Source organism: Ceratotherium simum, chromosome 8, assembly GCF_057802395.1.
Source record: "Ceratotherium simum simum isolate JZ-2026a chromosome 8, ASM5780239v1, whole genome shotgun sequence".
Lineage (NCBI taxonomy): Eukaryota > Metazoa > Chordata > Mammalia > Perissodactyla > Rhinocerotidae > Ceratotherium > Ceratotherium simum.
In genome coordinates, this window is record NC_141907.1 from 54,049,109 (window position 1) to 54,068,969 (window position 19,861).

Here is a 19,861-nt window from a genome sequence, read left to right on the forward strand (position 1 = left end):
CATTAGAATGTAGGCTCCCTTAAAGTAGGGGCAGTGTTTGTTTAATTAGCTTCTATAATAGACAACACTGTGCTCATAGTAGACAGTCAATCATTTTTTTGAAAGAATAAATTAATGGCATGAGGCAGTCTGAGATCAGCCATCAGCCCGCTGATCAGCTTACATGATATAATGTGCAAATTTCCTGCAACAATTCTTTTTGCTAACATTTAATGTATGTTTACATTAGTGTATTTAATCCTATTAATAACAATAATACAGTGTGTTAGACTATTATTATTAGTAATAATATACATACATACAAACAATAGTATGTCCCTAATTTGCCCCTAATTTGAAAACAAACTAAAAAAAAAAAGAGGCTTATGAAGGTTCAGTATATTTCCTAAGCTTTCAAACCTAGGATTTAATTGAAACATTCTGACATATAAATCTTTGTTCTTTACCATGATGATATACTATAACCTGAAACAGAGAAGTAGGAGTAAATTAGCAAGCTGAAGGAAGAAAAATATTTTTGTTATCATAATAAAATAGGAAGAAAAGACTCAATTTTTTTGCATTGAATTATTTCTGACTCAATCCAATCATGTTCTGTCCTGGGGGTATGGGTGGAGTCCTCATGTATATGTCTCCTAGTTGTTCCCAGATGGGTAGGTAGCTGTGGCCTCACCTTCTGAAGCAGTGAGCTGCTGTCAGGATCCACGTGTTACTGATCAGGACGCCTCCGCAGTGGTGAACATTATTCAGCCGTAAACTGACTTGCCATGGCCAGTCTCCTTCCTCAGCCCTAGTGCCTCCTATGATTCTCTCCTCGGACAATGTTATTAGGTCCGGACGGGCCCCACATTCTAATGAGAAAAGGGGATTAATGTGCTGGGAAGATCATAATTCACACACTTGGGAGATGTTGCAAGTCTCTCCATCATTTATGCCTTGCCTTTTATCTACTCTTCCCCAGGAAATGCTCGTCTTTCCAAAAGCATGATCAATATGTTATATTTTTAGAGTACTTATGTGACTACTTTTGTCTATAGACTACATTTTAGAGAAGATTTCTGAATTTAATTGGCATATGGGCTTCAAATTCTGGAGCAGCTTCAGAATTCTCTGGAATTTCTCATGACTGGGGGTTAAGATAGGTCAGTGGTGGACGTACTAGCTCAGGCCATAGGCTCACTAGGAAATTTCCACCTTGCTACTCAAAGTGTAGTCTGTGGACCTGCAGTTTGGGCATCCCCTGGGAGCTTATTAGAAATGTTGACATTGTGTGGAAACAACCAAAGTGCCTGTCAGTGGATAAATTGATCAAGAAAGTGTAGCATATATATATATGAATATATATATTTACAGTGGAATATATATATATATACAATGGAATATATATATATACAATGGAATATACATATATATACACAATGGAATAATGGAATATTATTCAGCCTTAAAAAGAAGGAAATCTTGTCATTTGCAACAACATCAATGAACCTGGAGGATATTTTGCTAAGTGAAATGAGCCAGACAAAGACAAATACAGCATAGTATAACTTCTATGTGGAATCTTAAAAAAAATAGAAAGAAAAAGAAAAATCAAACTCATAGAAACAGAGGGTAGAAAGTGGTTACCAGGGACTAGGAGGTGGGGGAAATGGGAGATTTTGGTAGAAGGGTACAAATTTTAGCTGGTGAATAAGGGCTGAGGACCTAATGTATAATATGGCGACTATAGTTGATAACACTATTATATCATTGAAATTTGCTGAGAGAGTAGAACAAATGTTCTCACCACAAACAAAAAATGGTGGGGTAAATATGTGACGTGATGGATGTGTTACCTAACTAGATGGGGGGAATCTTTTCACAATGTATACATATATCAAATCATGACATTGTACACTTTAAATATCTTAAAATTTTATTTGTCAGTTATACCTCTAACCTAAAAAACAAAAAAGAAATATCGACTCTCAAACCCACACCAGAGAATGAATCAGAAGCTGCATTCCCCCCCACAACTTTACTGAGGAATAATTGACAAATATAATGGTATATTTTTAAAGTGTACAACGTGATGATTTGGTATACATATACATTGTTAAATGATTACCAAGACGAAGATAATTAACGCATCCTTCACCTCACATAGTTAACTCTTTTTGTGTGTGTGTGTGTATGATGAGAATGCTTAAGATCTACTCTCAGCAACTTTCAAGAATCAGTATCATATTATTAACTATAGTCACCATGCTGTACGTTAGATCCTCAGAACTTATTAGAAGCTGTTTTAATGAGTGATTCATGTGCACGTTGAAGTTGGAGGAAAACTGTTCTCACAAGAAGATTCCATAGTGGTAATGCAGTTCATCATGGAGGTTCCTGTCCACCTCCATAACTGACTGTATATTACCAATCATGTCCTTGAAAAGGAGTTACCTTAGGTCCACAGAATGTTCTTGAAGGTAACTGAGGGTTTCTAAGTATCTAGATGAGGTTTATTTAAACATCTTAAGAGAGCCCAGGAACACTCCAGTGGCCAAAGCTGAAATGGGCTAGGGTAAGCTGATCACTTAACTTCTCTCACCTCCCATTCCCATGATTTATTTCCTCTTGTTTAGTCTATTACTAAGAAATTAAAGGTAAATCACCACCAACAATTTCTGTTGCTGGACTGGCTCTAAAGTAGTGATACTGCGTCAATAGGACAACCATCCAAAGGCATTTTTTCTAACAGACTTCCCGGATAGAGGAGGACCAGACTTCTATTAAGAATATACATGAAACATAGGTTCCTTTGCTGCATTCTCCAACCAAATTCTCTAGTAAATTACTTAGGCATATTTTCATTGAAAAGAAGCATGAATTAAATATATAATGCAGTAGAAAAACACCCAAAGAGGTAGCATTACCTTGTAACATCACTTAAGTATCTGAGATTGGCCAGCTATCGAGGGACATTGAACTAATTTCTAACTATATTTTATCAGCCAGAGAAGTAAACTGCTGTTTTCCAGGGATTATGTTTCTGCTGTACTAGCCTGAGAGTATACACAATGACATTGGAATGTAGCGACTTTTCCTTCAGGTTATAGACATAAAACTGACAAGACTTTTTATAATTCTTTTTATTATACTTTATGATTAATCTAGATCCACAACAAAACAAGCTATTCTGGTAGTTAGGAGAAGCCATATAAATGATGTCACCAGACATAATTTACAAGTCTACAGAAATGCCACCATGGAACCAGGGCAGGAAAAGCTTCCCAAAGCTGCCAAAAAATTTTCATGAGTTCAAACTTGATACAGACTGGGTGGAATGCCACTACTACTTCTTCCTTCTTCTAAACCTAACCATCACTCCATGCGCCAATGGAATCAGCGATGTCTTGTCTCAACAGCAACCCACATGAGTGAACTAAGAATAAAGATACCACCTCAATAGACATTGCCTTGGCAAAGAGCACAAATGACTTGAACATTTACTCTTTATATTTTGGCAAACCGTATTTACAAAATAATTTTAAGACTTACCTTGAGTGAAAAGATTTATTGTATCCTGGTCAGTAATTGCTGGTGTTAAAAAAAAAAGTGAAAGTAAGATGAATACAATAAGGACTGTATATCATTTCCCCTTCATTCCTTAAAGTGTAGTCCTCAGACAACCATGATCAGAATCACTTAGAGAGCTGCTAAAATACAGATTCCCAGACTCCATCTCAGACTTGCTGAAAGGATTTCTGAGTCATAGGCCCCAGAAATCTGTGTTTGCAATTTTTCCCCAATTTATTGTTATGTAAACTAAAGTCTGTGCTTTAATTTCTTATCAAACACTGAAAAAATATTTAAAAGATATCTCTGCTCTCAACTCACTCAGTTTAGTAGGGAAAACAGAAACATAAGCAAGTCATTAAGATACAATGCTATGAGAAGTTAATTTTTCATTTATTCTAATATATATGTATATATGAACAGGTTTATCTGTATTACTCTCCTGATGCTATTCTCAGTACTGCAGGTATAACAATGAGAAAAATACAAGGGGTCTGCCCTCACATAATTTACAGGCAGAAATTAATCAAGGAATCACTCGAATAAATTTAAGTACAAAGCGGAGAGGAGAAGGGAGAGAGTAGCTATTGCTATCTGAGAGATTTCAGAAGTTATCTTGGTGAGAATAACATTTGAGCTGTATTTTGAAGACCTACAAGGAATGCCTCAGGGAGACAAGAGGTGAAAAGGTATTCGGTGGAAGGTATAGTGGGCACAGAAGCATGGAGGTGGAAGATGTTTGTGGAGTGATAATGTTGGTAGAGCTAGTGCAAGTGCTGCATGAAGGGAAATGGTGGGAGATCATGGAAAGGAGAATGTGTTGGTATCAGACAGTGAAGGTCTGTCTATTCCAGTAGAAGGTCTGCTTACAGGACAGTTTTCTCTGCATGTCCTACAGCCATCTCAAACTCAGTCTGACCAGATTTTACCCAAAATTTGCTTCTTATGTTATATTTCCTCCTTTAGTAAATGACACCGCTTCCACCAGTAGCTACAAATCTGAAATGATCTCTGCCTCCTCCTTTCTTGTCATTTCCACATCTTACTGGTTTCAAGATTTTGTCCTTTCTAGCCTCTAACTATCCTTTGAATTATCCTATCCTCCCCATCTCTTTGGGTTCTACTTTAGTTCATGTTTTCGTCATTTGACACTTATATTCCTTGAAGGCTGAGAGAGGTGAGGAAGCTGCAGAAGAAAAGTTTGAAACTAGCAGAGTTCATGAGGTTTAAAGAAAGAAGCCATCTTCATAATGTAAAAGTGCAGGGTGAAGTAGCAAGTTATTAAATAATCTTCAAACTGGGTTCCCTGTCTCTACTTTTGCATTTTTCAGGGCATCCACCTCTACTTTTTCTGATTTTTCTAAAAATGAATGTCAGATGTGATTTTTCTAAGAATATGTGTCAGATAATATCCTTGTCTGCTTGAAGTCTTTTAATGGTAAATCAGCTTCTTATTTCCTATAAGATAAATCTAAACTTCTCAGACAGGTTTTTGTGCTCTCTAAAATGAGTTTATACAAACTTATTTGCTGCCAAAAGTTTCAAAACGTTTGCATGTCACATCTGCTTTGTAAGTGTCAGAGGAGCCAAAACATCCTCTTGGAGGCAGAGAATGAAAAGAGCTGACCACTCCTTTTCTTTCTTTGAACAAGACAGACTTGAGTTCAAATCCTGACTCTCCTACATGCTGACAATATGACCCTGGATAATTATCTATTTTTTCTGAATGAGGACACTAAAAATATCTATAAGATATGGTTTTGTGAGGAATAAACAAATGCATAAACATCAGCCACTCAGAAAGGACACAGCCAGCCATGGAGCTGGAGCAGTGTCTTGGAGGTCCTTGTGGGCTAACCATTAACTCTTTAGTTGTAAGGGACCAGAGTTGGGATGGGAGGATTTGGAGGGGCTGGGGAGACAACTCTATAGGCCTGGTGCAGTGGTTGTTTACCAATAGATAGGAAAGCGTTTCAATATTTTAACAACTAGTACAGCTGTGACAGGTGTATGCTGATGGAATCCCAGTCCAGTGTGGGAGCCACCAAAATCCTTTAATCTCGAGCTTATTAGGAGGGAATCATGGTTTATTAAACTAGCAGTACATGACAAAGTTGGAGGAGTGTCCTTAAATTCTATGTACATATTAAGAAATTCCTTTCTTTTAGTCATGCAACAAATATTAATGGAGTATCTATTATGTGCTAGATACTGGGTGGTAGAAGGTCAATAGGATGCACAAGGCAGACTGGTTCTTGCCTTTAGGAAGTTTACAGAGTAGGATGAAGACAAACAATACAAAAATCACACAAATAATTTTGTAGTTTCCGTTGTGATAAACGTTATGAAGGAAAATGAAGGAGTCTGTGACACAGGTAAATGATTGAGTAATGAAAGTTAGAAAAGGCTTACATTAGAAAGCAGTGATTCAGATGAGCCCTGACAGACGCAAGGGTGTGCTCTAGGGAGTGTTATAAGAAACTGGAACAATGTACTCAAAGGCCCTGAGGCAGGAAGGAGAGGAGCTTGGCAGATAGAGAAAATGAAAGTGTGGCCAGATTATGATGAAAGAGGAAGAGAGTGGTATAATAACTGGCTGGAGGGGTATGTATGAACCAGCTCATTCAGTGCTTTAGATGAGATGGGCATATTATTTATTGTCCAAACCAGGACACTTAGGGAGCAATATTAATAATGATTCTTGGACAGTTGACATGAACTGGGACTGTCCTGGGCTAACCAGGAAGTATGATATCCCAGTTACAGGTGGTTTTTTGGTGGGAAGCCATGGGAGGCTTTTAAGCAAGATTGTATTTTAAAATATTTCCTTGATCAATATATGGACATGAATTGGAAGGGGCCAAGAAAGTACATAAGGAGGTAGTATGGAGGCTAGTGCAGTAGTTTAAGTAAGAAATGATGTTTGCTTGAACCTGAGTGGTAGCATAAGGATGGAAAAAAATGGAAATTGATTCAAGACAGGCAAAAGTAGAGAGGATCGTCAGAGAGGAGATAGGAAAAATCCTGTCTTCTAATTTCCTTCTTTATTCTACAAGTATTTACCGGATACCTTCCAATTGTATGCTCTGTTCTGGGTGAGGAGGATCATAGACTAAATTGTTCTCTGACCTTGAGCAGCTATTTACCATTCCTGTAGCATACCTACAATTGAACATGTCATAACAACATCCCTCCTAAGGAGTGTTGAGAGGGAAAATTAATAAAGAATTTTTAGCAAATAAAGTTTACTGTATGAATGCTAAATGATTCTATAAACTTTAGAATGTTTTATATTATAGAGCTGTATATTATATCTAGTTTTATAATATAGTTTTCATAAAGTCAGTCTCATTAAATTAAAATGTGAATTATAACTGGTTAAGGTGAGGGATGTATTGAAATAAAATGGTATATAAAAAATGGTACTTGCGTGTTATCTGAGTTGAAGGGTTTATTTCCAAGTTTCCAGAGTTATTCAGCATTTGGTGTAAAACAGATTCAATTCTCCTTTTCATTAATGCTCCGTTGTTCTTTCTAGTGAATTTAAATTTCATGACAACGTCTGCTATCACACCAGTACCACCTTGTCTGAAAACCATAAAGATATTTTTAAAAATGGGTAATTATGATAATTTTCTGCTGTTCTATTTATATACTCTTCTTGATTAAACATTAAAAAAATTTTACTTGAGGAATTTAGAACAGATTCACATAACACTGTTTGCATATGTAATGATATATCACAATGCTAGCTCACAAATATTTGACTCCAATGCATAGTGCACTGTACCCACCATTCAATATAGATGGCTTGGAAGTCAGAATGCCAGAGTGAATACCAGCTCTACCATTTACTGTTCGATTTTTGGTAAGTTATTTGTTTCTTAATCTTTCTTTATCTAAGTCTACTCCCATTAAAATGGGTTGTTATGAAGATTATATGAATTAATATGTGCAGAAATTTTGGGACGGGTACATAGCATGTGGTAAGCGCACTATAAGTATTAGCTATTATTAGACTTCACAAATCTTCAAAAAAAAAAGAACACCTCATCTCATTAAACAAACTTATAAAGAGATCAGGTTCCAAATTTATGTGACTTAGAGGCTCAAGTTAATTTTCTGGTACCTATACCCATTCATCTGGTTACAAAAGCAAATTTTAACTTTTGTGGTCATATGTTAAGATTTTATCTCCATTTCAATTAACCATGGATATTCCTCACAATGAACCTTGATAATTTGACTAATGGCTATAACTATCTAAAATTGAGATAATTTCCACTTATTTCCATGTAAATTACCATGTAAATCACTTCTTCCACCTAACGTTGGCTGTCTTTTCTGAAAATGTACATTAGGCAAATTTGGTTTTGAAGCTACCATATTCACCCTAGACCTTTTCCTCTCATTTCAATCGCCAGTTCTGCCATAATATTCATTCCAGATATTAATTTAATATTTACTTAGCAAATATTAAATAAGCACTGTCTTGTGCTAGGCACTATTCTTAGTTTCAGAAATTAGCTATGACCTAGATTCACAGTTGCCATTTTCAAGGATCTTGCAATTTAGATGCAAAAGCAGATACTGAATAAATAATTATAATTTCCATTTCTAGCAACATGAAATGCTAAATAATTTTTAAAAACTTTCCACATAAAACAACCAGAAATGCTAGATAAAATATAGTAAGTTCCATTTGAAATGAGCTCACATGAAAGGAAAGGTAATCATGGAAGACTAAAAATAAAGAAGAACATGAATATTATGTGGTAAGCACTAGAATATCCAATAGCCCTGAGTTTTAGCATTTACATAAATATTGGAGATGAGGCTTTGGGCTAGTGCAAAATAGGGAGATGGACATGAGGTTTCAGAATAAGGCAAAGATTCTAAACCCTTAGTGGAAGCATAGATTAGAAAGAAAAAATCTGTTCATCATGTCATAAAAGAAAAATAAAGAAGTTTATGTGTCTCAGAAGTCCAGGTCTGGACAGAAAAAAGAAGCTTCTCCTAAGAATTCACAATTATGAGCCTGGCTGCATGAAAGTTTGCGTTAATATTACCTGCAGGGTAGAACCTTTAAGCTAAGAAATTAACCAAAAAATGGTCCATGTGCTGCTGATCCTCCTAGAGTGTCTGATAGAAGCAAATGTTGTGGAGGTATTTATGTTAAATCCAGGCTGTATAGGATCTACTTATAAAGTGGGATTAAAGATAAGCATACAGTCCCAGTGGTAAACAATACATCATGAGCTAGAATCAGCAGAACAAGGAGAGCATCCTCAAAAACTTCACATGATACAATTAACAGATAGTCATGTAAGTATATTTAAAACCACTAGTGACATAAAAGGGGGAATCATAAATATTAGGAAAGTATGGGACATTATCAAAACAGACCAGGCAGATTCTCAAAAGACACAAATAGAGCTTGCAGACAGGAAAACATAGTTGTAATGTAGTTTTTAACTGAAATTAAAACTCAATGGCTTGTAAATGGGATTGTATTCTTGACTTCTCTTTCTGCTAGTTCGATATTAGTGTATAGAAATGCAACTGATTTTTGTAAGTTGATTTTGTACCCTGAAGCTTTGCTGTAGTTGATTATTCCTAATAGTTTTCTGGTGGATTCTTTAGGGTTTTCTATATATAGAATCATGTCATCTGCAAACAGCAAGAGTTTTACTTCTTCCTTTCCAATACAATCCCATTTACAATCATCACAAACAAAATAAAATATCTAGGAATAAATTTAACCAAGGAGGTGAAAGACCTACACACTGAAAACTATAAGACATTATTGAAAGAAATCGAAGAAAACATAAGGAAATGGAAAGATATTCCATGCTCGTGAATTGGAAGAATAAACATAGTTAAAATGTCCATATTACCTAAAATAATTTACAGATTCAATGCAATCCCCGTTAGAATCCCAATGACATTCTTCCCAGAAATAGAGCAAAAAATCCTAAAGTTTATATGGAACAAGAAAAGACCCTGAATAGCCAAAGCAATCTTGAGAAAAAAGAACAATGCTGAAGGCATCACAATTCCTGACTTCAAAATATGCTACAAAGCTATAGTAATCAAAACAGCATGGCACTGGCAGAAAAACAGACACATAGATCAATGGAACAGAATTGAAAGCCCAGAAATAAAACCATACGTCCTTGGAGAGCTAATCTTTGACAAACAAGCCAAGAACATACAATGGAGAAAGGAAAATCTCTTCAATAAATGGTGTTGGGAAAACTGGACAGCCACATGCAAAAGAATGAAAATAGACCATTATCTTACACCATACACAAAAATTAACCCAAAATGGATTAAAGACTTGATGTAAGACCTGAAACTATAAAACTCCAGAAGAAAATATAGGCAGTATACTCTTTGACAGCAGTCTTAGCAGTATCTTTTTGAAAGCCATGTCTACTCAGGTAAGGAAAACAAAAGAAAAAAATAAACAAATGAGACTACATCAGACTAAAAAGCTTCTGCAATGCAAAGAAACCATGAACAAAACAAAAAGTCAACCCACCAACTCAGAGAAAATATTTGCAAATCATATATCTGACAAGCAGTTAATCTCCAAAATATATAAAGAACTCATACAACTCAATAACAAAAAATCAAACAACCCTATCAAAAAATGGGCAGAGGATATGAGCAGACATTTTTCCACGGAAGATATACAGATGGCCAACAGGCACATGAAAAGATGTTCAACATCACTAATCATTAGGGAAATGCAAATCAAAACTACAACGAGATATCACCTTATACCCATCAGAATGGCTATAATTAACAAGACAAAAAATAACAAATGTGGGAGAGGATATGGAGAAAATAGGACCCTCATACACTGCTGGTGGGAATGTAAACAGGTGCAGCCACTATGGAAAACAGAATAGAGATTTATCAAAAAATTAAAAATAGAAATACCATACAATCTAGCTATCCCACTACTGGGTATTTATCCAAAGAACGTGAAATCAACAATACAAAGAGATTTAGGTACCCCTATGTTCATTGCAGCATTATTCACAATAGCCAAGACTTGGAAGCAAACTAAGTGCCCATCAACTAATGAATGGATAAAGAAGGTGTGCTGGATATATATATACACACACACACACACACACACACACACACACACACACAACGGAATATTACTCAGCCATAAAAAAGGACAAAATTGTCCCATTTGCAACAACATGGATGGAACTTGAGGGTATTATGTTAAGTGAAATAAGCCAGACAGAGAAAGACAAACACCATATGATTTCACTCATATGTGGAAGATAAACAAATGGATAAAGAGAACAGATTAGTGGTTACCAAAGGGGAAGGGGATGGGGGGAGGGTGAAAGGGGTAAAGAAGAATATATGTATGGTGACAGATAAAAACTAGACTATTCATGGTGAGAAAGATGCAGTCTATACAGAAAGTGATATATAATAATGTACACCCTAAATTACATAATGTTATAAACCAATATGACCTCAATGAAATAATTTAAAAAACTCTTTGGATGGATTACACAGAATATTAGACAAAGCTGAAGAGAAATGAGTTAACTGAAAGATAGAGATGAAGAAATCACATGGAATGTAGAAAACAGATAAAGAGATGAAAAAGATCAAACAGAGGCTAAGAGACAGGAGAGGGCTCAATGTTTTCCTAATGCAATGCTAAAGAAGAGCACAGAAAAATAAAAGAGCAGCAATATTATAAGAGATAATGAGAATTATCTAGAATTGATAAAGATCACAATGAGTCTGAAGCATACTAAATAAAAGAAAACCCACGCACAAATAGTACATCATAATAATACTCTGAACTTCAAAGACAAATGGAAGATTTTCAAACAACAGAGAAAAGATTAACTACCAAAGAACATTTTGACTGAAGGAAAATCTCTTAATAGCAACAATGTAAGGCAGTATATATTGTATCTTCAAAGTTCTGAGAGAAAATAGCTATCTACTTAGAATTTTATATCCACACTAAAGTATTATTCAAGAATAAGGCTAAAATAAGGACATTTTTTCAGATCAAAGCAAAACAAAAAGTGTAGTTTATTGCTCATGTACTCTTCTTGTGAAAGAATTTATAAAGGAGGTACTTCAGTAAGAAGGAAATTGAACCCAAAAGGAGAGTGTAAGATACAGGAAGAAATAGGAACAAACAAAATAGTAAACTGGTAATCTAAAAAGACATTGACAGTATAATTACAATGACTAATTTGGAGTTATTACAAATCAGGTGGAACTAAAACATCATTAATAATAACATGAATAAGAGTTTCAAGTTCCTTGTATTATCTGGAAGCAGGGTAGTGGATTAAGCCAAGTTTCCTTTTTTAAATTTTAAGGATAATTACTAAAATAAGATGAATGGAATGTAGAACTTTTAAACTAGTGAAAGAAGAAAAGAAAATGAAGAAAAGTCAATCATACAAAAGAAGGCAAGACAGTAGGAAAAAGAAGCACAGAAAAAGCAGGCTAAAGAACACAAAATAATATGAAAGAAATAAATGCACATGTAGAAGTCATCACAGTAAATGTAAATTCCAATTGAAGACAAAGATGGTCAGACTGCATTAGCAAATATAATCTAGCTGTCATCTTACTTTAGGAGAAATATCTAACCTATAAGGACATATAAATGTTGAAAATAAAAAGGTGGATAAAGATATATTGAAAAATAATAACCACAAGAAACTCAATGTAGCCATAATAGTATGAGACATAAATGATTTTAAGATTAAAAAACACTAAATAGGGATAAAAAGGATTAATACTTTGATAAAAGAAATAATTCATGAGGAAGATATAACAATTCTAAAGAGATAGGCACTCAATAATATGTCCTTAAAATATATTGAACAAGGAGAAATAGACAAATCCATAGTGGTAGATTTTATTTGAATGACATAATTATTAAGCTTAATAGGAAGGAACAGAATTCATCATCCAGAAACTGACTCACAGACATATGTAAACAACGTATCACAGAAGTGGAATTACAAATCTGAAAGAAAATGACTCATATGGGAAACATTAAATTAGATCTTTACTTTATACCGTATACAAACAAAGCATCTGAATATGAACAGCAAAAATTTCAAACTTACAAGAAAATGTGGGAGAATGTCTTTATATACGGGAGGAGAAAGGATTTCTTACATAAGACATTTTACAACTTATTTTCTGCAACAAAAGATGCCGTAAACAAAGTGTAAAGATATGCTATAGACAGGCAGAATATGTTTGCAACTCAGAAAGTGACAAATGGTTGGTACCTGCTATAAATACAGGACTCCTACAGATCAATAAGAAGATAAAGGAAGGTTTGGAGCAGTGAAAATTTTAAAACAAAGTTTACTAAACTTTCTTTATTTGACTTCCTCCTACCATCTCCATCTCTGGGCTTATCTTCCACTACTGTCCACCTTGTTCTTTTTGTTTGTTTGTTTGGGGAAGATTGGCCCTGCGCTAACATCTGTTGCCAATCTTCCTCTTTTTCTTTTTTCTCCCCAAAGCCCCAGTACATAGTTGTGTATCATAGTTGTAGAGTTGTAGCTCTTCTATACGGGATGCTGCCTCAGCACGGCTTGATGAGCGGTGAGTAGGTCCGCACCCAGGATCCAAACTGATGAAGCCTGGGCCGCCAAAGTGGAACGTGTGAACTTAACCGCTATGCCACTGGGCCGGCCCCTCCACCTTGTTCTTTACTCACCAGTGTAAATGTCTCAGGAGACATACATGTACATATACATATATATATCCATTATGTATGTATCAAGGATACATGTATCTTTGATACATACATATTTATTTATTTATGATATTTGACATATGTAAGGGTAAGGAGTGGCCCTTTGAAAGATTTTATCTAAGAGAATAGTATGTTTAGGTTTCTGTTTCAAAAAATCTTTCTGGCTGCAATGTAGAGTGTGGAGTAGAGCAAGACTGGAGGAAAGGAGACTCACTAGAAGGCTGTTCATAGTCTAGGAGAGACATGGTTGAAGGCAGTGTATTTGAAGACAAGTTATGGATCTTAGAGATATTTAGGAAATAGAATTGTAAAGATTAGATGATTACATGTGTGGGTTGAGGGAGAGACAGGGATTAAAGATGACTCTCATATTTCTTTCTTGAGCAGCTATGTTGAAGGTGATGTCATTTATAGAGGTAGGCAACACTAGAAGAGTAACTAACATACTTGGTGGGGGAGAGGATAGATTCAGGTCTGGACATATTAAAGTTGAGTTGTCTGCAAGATATCCATATGATGATGTCAAGTAGATGGCTGTGTATATTCAGGTCTAGAGAGAAGAGAGGACTAGCCTAGAGATACAACTTTGAGAATAATCAGCATACAGGTGGCAATGAAGCCACAGAAAGGACAGAATGAGAATGGAGATGAGAGGCTTATAGCATGGCCTGACATTCAACAACATTTGAGGAATGTACAGAGAAGGAATAAAAACTGGTAAAGAAAACTGATGAGTAACTGGAGAGCTAAGAGAAAATCAGGGGTGTTTAGGGTCATAGAATGCACAGGGTGATACTATTTCAAGGACAATTGAAGTTCAACAGTGCCAAATACCATTGAGAGGTCCAAACAGAAGACTGACATGGTTTCTTTGGAGTCTGTGATTTAGATGTCATTGCTGAAATTGGCAAGAACAAATTAGCATTTTGTGGTGGGGTCAGAAGTGAGATTTCAGGGGATTGAGTGGTAAGTGGGAAGCGGACAAAAGGAGAGAAAATGCAGATGGCTCATTCAGTCCTACAAATTTTGAGAGCTAGTGACTAATACAGAGAGTTCACAAGAAAGTACTAATGTGAATGTGTAGTGAACTGACTGAAATGCATTTTGGAAAATATTCTTCCTGTAGATTCTGCCTACTCCTCTAACTCCTCAACAAAACTTATCTAACCAGAGCTCCATGCTCCTGGGCACTTACTACGTGACTCTACAGAGAATAAGAAAAATTGATTTTCTTGTGGTGTTAGTATTCGAGAAAGAATTAATACAATTATTCTCCCTTCCAAAGAACTTTTGCATATTACTTGAAGGATTGAGCAGTGTAAGCATTTGAGGTGTTTGTGGTAGGGTCAGTAACGGTGACTGTTTTAGTTGAGAGGGCCCATTTTGTCACATCACCTGGATAGGTGAATGTTCAACTAAGGCAGGAATGGCAAATAGCTAGCATGCATGCTGCTACTCCCTCTGTTATTAATTCATGACAGACATGCTTGGATTTAGCGACAGCATCCTTTCTGTTATAGAATTTCAGGCAAACAAAAACCAGAAGCCACTTTTGAAGTTGGTTATAGTGCTTTGATCTTGGATGAATATGTCCAGCACCACAGCATGGCACAACTTCAGGGGGCACTGTTTACATAGACTGGAATATGAATGGTATCCACTGGATTTATACAATAGTATAGTCCTGTTACTGTACTTTCACTCAACTCTCTCTCCACCCTTTCCTCCTTTTCCCACCAAGAATTGAAGTAATATGGTTATGTACATTAGTAGGTAAATCATAGATAGCATGTTTTGTTTGTGTTTTTGTTTTGGCATTGTTTTTTAAGCTGCCCATGATACTATTTTCATAATATTGCAACAAATTGTGTGAACATCTCATTCATCATCCATGCTGTGAACAAAAGTCAAATGGGCCAAATTGTATCTATGCTTATATATTTTTTGATATAGTTCCACTCACCTCATTTTGACAACATGAGCTTTGATGAACTGATTTCCCAAATTTGACTTTTTAAATGTGTCAGTAATCTGTAGAAAGAAAAGAAAAAGGCATCTCTGTAATTACAGTTCTTCCTCTCCTGCTTCCCAGCCCTGTAACACGGGACTTATGTTAATGTGGAATGGAGACTTGAGTTTTCAGTTCAGTTCAGTTTAGTTCAATTCCATCTCAGAACACGTGGGATTGATTTAGATTGGTTATGTAATCTCTTGATGCAGTGCCTGTTTCTTCATCTATTACACAAAGATGATAATGAACGGGATCTGTCTTCATTAGAAGTCATTCTAAACGCATCAGATGTTTTACTCAATGAGAGCTCATGTTACGTGATTTGGTGACTGTTTCCAAGGGGATTGAGGCAGGAGCCAAGCCAACACTAGGGGAATCCACTGATATAACTTACATTGTGTGATCTCTCACAACTGTTTTTAAATGAGTAAGACCAGATTAAAATGAGTAGCAGTGGAGAGTGTGGTGAGAAAGGGGAGAAGCAAAGGACAGTCTTTTCCTTGTTATTTTTGATTAATGCCTCAGAGGTTATTTTTTAACATCAGTTGATAATTTCTTTAGCTATCTGAACCTTATCTATCTCCCTGAATCATTGCCAGTCCCAGCAAGGATGGTCCTCTTGAGGTATAAAGATCAGCTTCACAGTGAACTAGGAGTGGTTCTGTAATTGGAACAGTTCTTCCAAGATGCAGGGTCAGAGGTATTGAATTTTCATAAGGGAGAATGGATTCTGTTGGCTTGTACTGTGAGGTTGCAACAAGGTGGAGGTGGACATGAAAAGATGAAGATGGGGAAATTAAGTCGTCTGCTGAATATTACATTAAGTCAGGATTTGAAGCTAATTCTTCTTGAAACTGTAAAGTTTATGCAATCTCGATTATACCACACGATATCTTTTTAAATATCCATTCGTATAGGCTGGTATCAGACCAACCAGTTGTTAGAGAAAATGATCATTTTCTTTCTTTCTTTTTTTGTGAGGAAGATCAGCCCTGAGCTAACATTCTATGCCAATCCTCCTCTTTTTGCCGAGGAAGACTGGCCCTGGGCTAACATCTGTGCCCATCTTCCTCTACTTTTTATGGGATGCCGCCACAGCATGGCTTGACAAGCAGTGCGTCAGTGCGTGCCTGGGATCCAAACCTGTGAACCCTGGGCCGCCGCAGTGGAGCGTGCACACTTACGTGCACACTACGCCACCAGGCCAGCCGATCATTTTCTTTCTTTCCAGAAAAGCCTTGAACATTTTTAAGAATAATGAGACTATTGCTTTCATGTAAATAGTTCGTGTTCCTTTTTAAAAAATTCAAGAAATACTCTTAAGTATTAAGAAGAAAACAAAAAGTCACCCCAAATTCTATATCTAGAATTAATTGTTGCTGTCATTTGGTAAGCTATATTTCAGTTAACGGTGTAGGAGGATGAACCTCGTAACCTTTCTTCCTCTCACTTTCTCCATCTATAAAAGGAGAACAGTCAAAAGTGTATTTAAAAAATTTATCTGTATGCAATTGACTACTACAACTCCCAGAGACTATGCATCTACTTTTAGTGAGCTTTACAGTCAACCTTTTTGGCCTTTTCTCTCCCTTCAAAATTATTACTGTGTTCAAAGGGTCAAATGAGTTTACTTTCACACTCATTTGATTTTGTAACCTGTACTATGACCCTTTTGTGACATTGGACAAAAATCCAGTAAAAAATGAAAAAAAGAGAGAACTATTTTATATTCCTTCCTGATTGAGGGTGACAATACTATCTTTGTATTCTAAAATAGTCTAGAACCCTCATACCTCAGTAATATTCATAATTGGTAAGAACTGAAGTGAGATACAGATTATTTTGGTAAATTCTAACAAAGCGAATATCTTTAAATCTTTAATAGAACAGATCATATAAAGGGTAAAACATTACATATAGATTATCTATAATTGTCACATATTTTTTATCTTTAGAGGGAAAAGATCTCATTAGCTACCCATGAAGATAAATCACCTTATTTTCAGTCCCTTCTTACTTGATAGCTATAGTTTTGTTTATATTATTCATGGGATGAATAATAGGAATAATGTTGTTTTTGTGATTTCAATCATCCTCCAGTTACAACTTTCTTTTCTGTTTAATCGGAAGATCTGGAAAGCTTAGCTTTCAAGAAAGAGATAAAATATATGGCAAATATGATCTATCTATTACTACAATGGTCTCCAAATATTTTTGATTATACACTCCTGTGGGTAAAACATTTTGTGTGTGAGGAGCCAAAACAAGTATATTTATTTATAAATTATATGCATGTAATAATACTGTACTAACAATGTACATCATAAAACATTTGAAAAAATTAGAAATTAAAAAGGCTGAGTTACAGAATAAACATGTAGGTATTTTATTCCATTAATTTTTTTTTTTTTTTTTTTGGTGAGGAAGATTAACCCTGAGCTAACATCCAATGCAAATCCTCCTCTTTTTGCTGAGGAAGATTGGCTCTGGGCTCACATCTGTGCCCATCTTCCTCTGCTTTATATGGTATGCTGCCACAGCATGGCTTGACAAGGAGTGCATCAGTCCACGCCATGGATCCAAACCTGTGAAACCCTGGCTGCCGAAGTGGAGCACGCGAACTTTACTGCTACACCACCGGGCCGGCCCCTTATTCCATTAATTTTTTCAATAATTATATTTTCAGTGTTAACAATATGACTGGATAGAATTTATAAATTTTGCAACATTTTGTGATAAAATGACTCAAAGGTATGATTCTAAGTTTAGTTTAAATACTTTGTTTGAAGTGCTGAAGAAGCTTCCACACAATTATGTGGCTCCAAATGCATGAAGGGCATCATTGACAGAACTTAATAAATCGTGACACTAAGTTGTCAGTCTCACCCATCGTGGAATGGTCTCATTCCATCTTCCCTGATATCAGTTGGTTATCCTTGCAAACCAAATGAAAGGTATTTCATTTTATATATATTTTTAAAGAAATGTGTTCAGGGCCGGCCCTGTGGCGTAGCGGTTAAGTGTGCACGCTCTGCTGGTGGTGGCCCGGGTTTGGATCCCCGCCGCACACCGACGCACCGCTTGTCAGGCCATGCTGTGGTGGCATCCCAGATAAAATGGAGGAAGATGGGCATGGATGTTAGCTCAGGGCCAGTTTTACTCAGCAAAAAGAGGAGAGTTGGCGTGGGTGTTAGCTCAGGGCTGATCTTAGGAAAAAAAAAAAAGAAAGGAAAGAAAGAAATGTGTTCAAAATCAACCACACATGAGAACTTATCCTTTCCCCCAAATTTTTATGTATGCATGTCTGCACTTTTACAAATAACATACATCATTTCCAGCCAAGCAAAATGAAACACAGTCACCTAATGATGGGCACATTGCTAAAAATATATTTTCAAAGTCTTCTTTCCATACGATGAGTTTTATTTAAAAAGTGGTTAATACCTTATACCTTGAAGGGACAGAGTGTGTGTGTGTGTCTGTGTGTGTGTGTGTGTGTATTAAATATCTTCTAAGAAGCATATGGCTTTACCTAAGGTATTGCTTCACCTGGTAATATGGCTCTAGCTAGAAGCATACTGTTCATTTACTAGTTCGTTACTGTGCTTACATATTAGGGTAATGTTCAAATTGCAAGTTTTTAAATTTGTTTGCATTTTGAAGGATTCTTCTTAGTCCCCTTATTAATTTTGGGGAGATTTAGTTTACTTTTAGAACTAGATAATATAATTTTTAATCCAGTGAAAACTTCACATCACTGAAATCTACTGAGAGCAGGTAAATATGTGCTGAAGCCCAGTCAGTTCTATTGTGTTGCTGCCCTCACCCCCTTCCCTCAAGATATTGTCACACACATGGTGTGGGACCAGCTGACATAAATCCAAACAAGGGTGCCAGTATCAATTCATTTGTAAATAGTAACAAACCTAAGGTTCTTTTTTTCTTTCCTGTTTTTTTTTTTTTTAATTCTTTAAGAGAAAAATACACACAGTGACGTTTGAGTATTTTCTTCCATCACTCCAAAAAATTATTGTGAATTCCTCTCTGAGGTGCACAGCCCCACGTTGGAGACCACTGTGAGCTCCACCCTAACTGCTACCATGTCTTTATTTTGTGTCCCTAGGACTTGACACAGGAACCAAGAGATAGAATGTATCATTTATTCATTCATTCAACAAATATTTGAATGCCAAGTATGTGCCAAATTCTCTTTTAGGCATTAGGCAACAATCAATGCTTGTTAAATGGATGTGCCTGAAATGAATTTTACCCAAAAGCCCTGATGGTATAAGTGATGTGATAAGATTAATTTCAAATTGATACTGCTTTCTTTCTCTTTCTGTGTCCTTGTTTGTTTATGGGACTATCATTAGGTATATTTTGGAAAAAATGGCAATTGTCGTATGCAGGATCTGTTGCAATACCACCCCTAATACCAAAGGGGAGTTTCAATGATTCAGTTCATCCCAGGTATGAATCCTGATTGAAGTCTCTTGTTTTACTTGGAAAGACCC

The 19,861-nt window shown here is 36.0% G+C and overlaps 1 protein-coding gene across 1 annotated transcript in view; it reads right to left on the bottom strand.

The window, feature by feature from the left end:
• Positions 1–19,861, bottom strand: part of LOC101396761 (transmembrane serine protease 11D) — a 39,543-nt gene that overhangs the window by 7,835 nt on the left and 11,847 nt on the right. The window contains exons 4-7 of the mRNA XM_087434661.1: positions 15,300–15,367; positions 6,980–7,137; positions 3,532–3,570; positions 674–851 (exon numbers count right to left, since the gene is read on the bottom strand). Coding sequence (XP_087290787.1) covers positions 674–851; positions 3,532–3,570; positions 6,980–7,137; positions 15,300–15,367 — 443 coding nt within the window. The remainder of the gene's footprint in view (positions 1–673; positions 852–3,531; positions 3,571–6,979; positions 7,138–15,299; positions 15,368–19,861) is intronic.